Source organism: Sinocyclocheilus rhinocerous, unplaced genomic scaffold, assembly GCF_001515625.1.
Source record: "Sinocyclocheilus rhinocerous isolate Xijiao unplaced genomic scaffold, SAMN03320098_v1.1 scaffold1938, whole genome shotgun sequence".
NCBI lineage: Eukaryota > Metazoa > Chordata > Actinopteri > Cypriniformes > Cyprinidae > Sinocyclocheilus > Sinocyclocheilus rhinocerous.
In genome coordinates this window covers 809,747-810,756 of record NW_015629065.1, presented here as the reverse complement: position 1 = coordinate 810,756, position 1,010 = coordinate 809,747, and the positions used below count along the sequence as shown (strand labels likewise).

General features: G+C 34.7%; 1 protein-coding gene across 3 annotated transcripts in view; it reads left to right on the top strand.

The window, feature by feature from the left end:
- The window catches only part of LOC107738706 (uveal autoantigen with coiled-coil domains and ankyrin repeats-like), a 26,303-nt gene extending 25,606 nt beyond the window's left edge, over positions 1-697 (top strand). For all 3 annotated transcript variants that reach the window (XM_016550516.1, XM_016550515.1, XM_016550518.1), the window contains 2 exons: positions 340-405; positions 517-697. In XM_016550516.1, the coding sequence (XP_016406002.1) occupies positions 340-405; positions 517-588 (138 nt within the window). In that variant the 3' untranslated portion in view covers positions 589-697. The remainder of the gene's footprint in view (positions 1-339; positions 406-516) is intronic.
- The last annotated feature ends 313 nt before the right edge of the window (positions 698-1,010 follow it).

The following is a 1,010-nucleotide window of genomic DNA, read 5'->3' as shown; positions in this document are numbered from 1 at the left end:
AGATCGCGTCTTTGATAATTCACACTGCGTGATTGTCACTCGCGTGAACGAGCACCGATTTGCCTCCGATTTCTGGCATTTGTCGGCGATTTCGCAAAACCTGTCCGCGAGTGAAAAATCGTGCTAAAATTGTGCAGTGTGAACTCGGCATTAACTTTCATCAAAATAACTCATTTTTCCCCAGTGCGTTTACCGTAATCCAACAAAACATAGCACGTTATTACCTGTATTGTCCATTTCTAAATGAGATGTAGGTTTATGCATTATTGTTTTTTTTTCTGATGGGAGATCCAATGTATTATGAATTCCTTGTTTTCTTTTCTTTTTTTTTGTTGCCAGGACTGTGAAAAACATTACAGACATGTGCTTTCAATTTACCGAACACGATTGCTCAGTGCAGCACAGGTAGCATTTTATTTTTGTATGATGTATATTGTCTTATTATCTAATGTGCTTTCAAAAGTAGACCCATGAAGATGGTAGCATTTATGTTTCATACGCTGTTTTTTTTTTCAGGGTTACATGGATGAAGAGGCCAGAGTGGCTCTGCTTCAGATTGCCAAGATGAGAGAGGAGTGTGTGTGTTGAGCATTTAATGTGCTGCTGTTGCTGAATGTGTGTGTGTGTGTTTGTGTGTGTATGCGCTACTGCTAAAAGGCGTGTGGTCTTATAAGATTTTTTTATTGTCTTTGAAAGAAGTCATTCTCACCAAGGCTGCCTTTATTTGATAAAAAATACAGTAGAAACAGCAATATAGTGAAATTATATTTAAATTTTAAATAATTATTTTATATTTAAATATATTTTCATTTTTATTTTTCTGTAATGCAAGTGCTGAATTTTGAGTAGCCATTACTCCAGTATTCAGTGTCATGTAATCCTTCAGAAATCATTCTAAAATGCTAATTTGGTTCTCAAGAAACATTTCTTATTATCAATGTTAAGAACATGTGCTGCTTAATATTTTTGTGGAAACTGTGATACATTTTTTTTTTCAGTTCAAAGTTCAA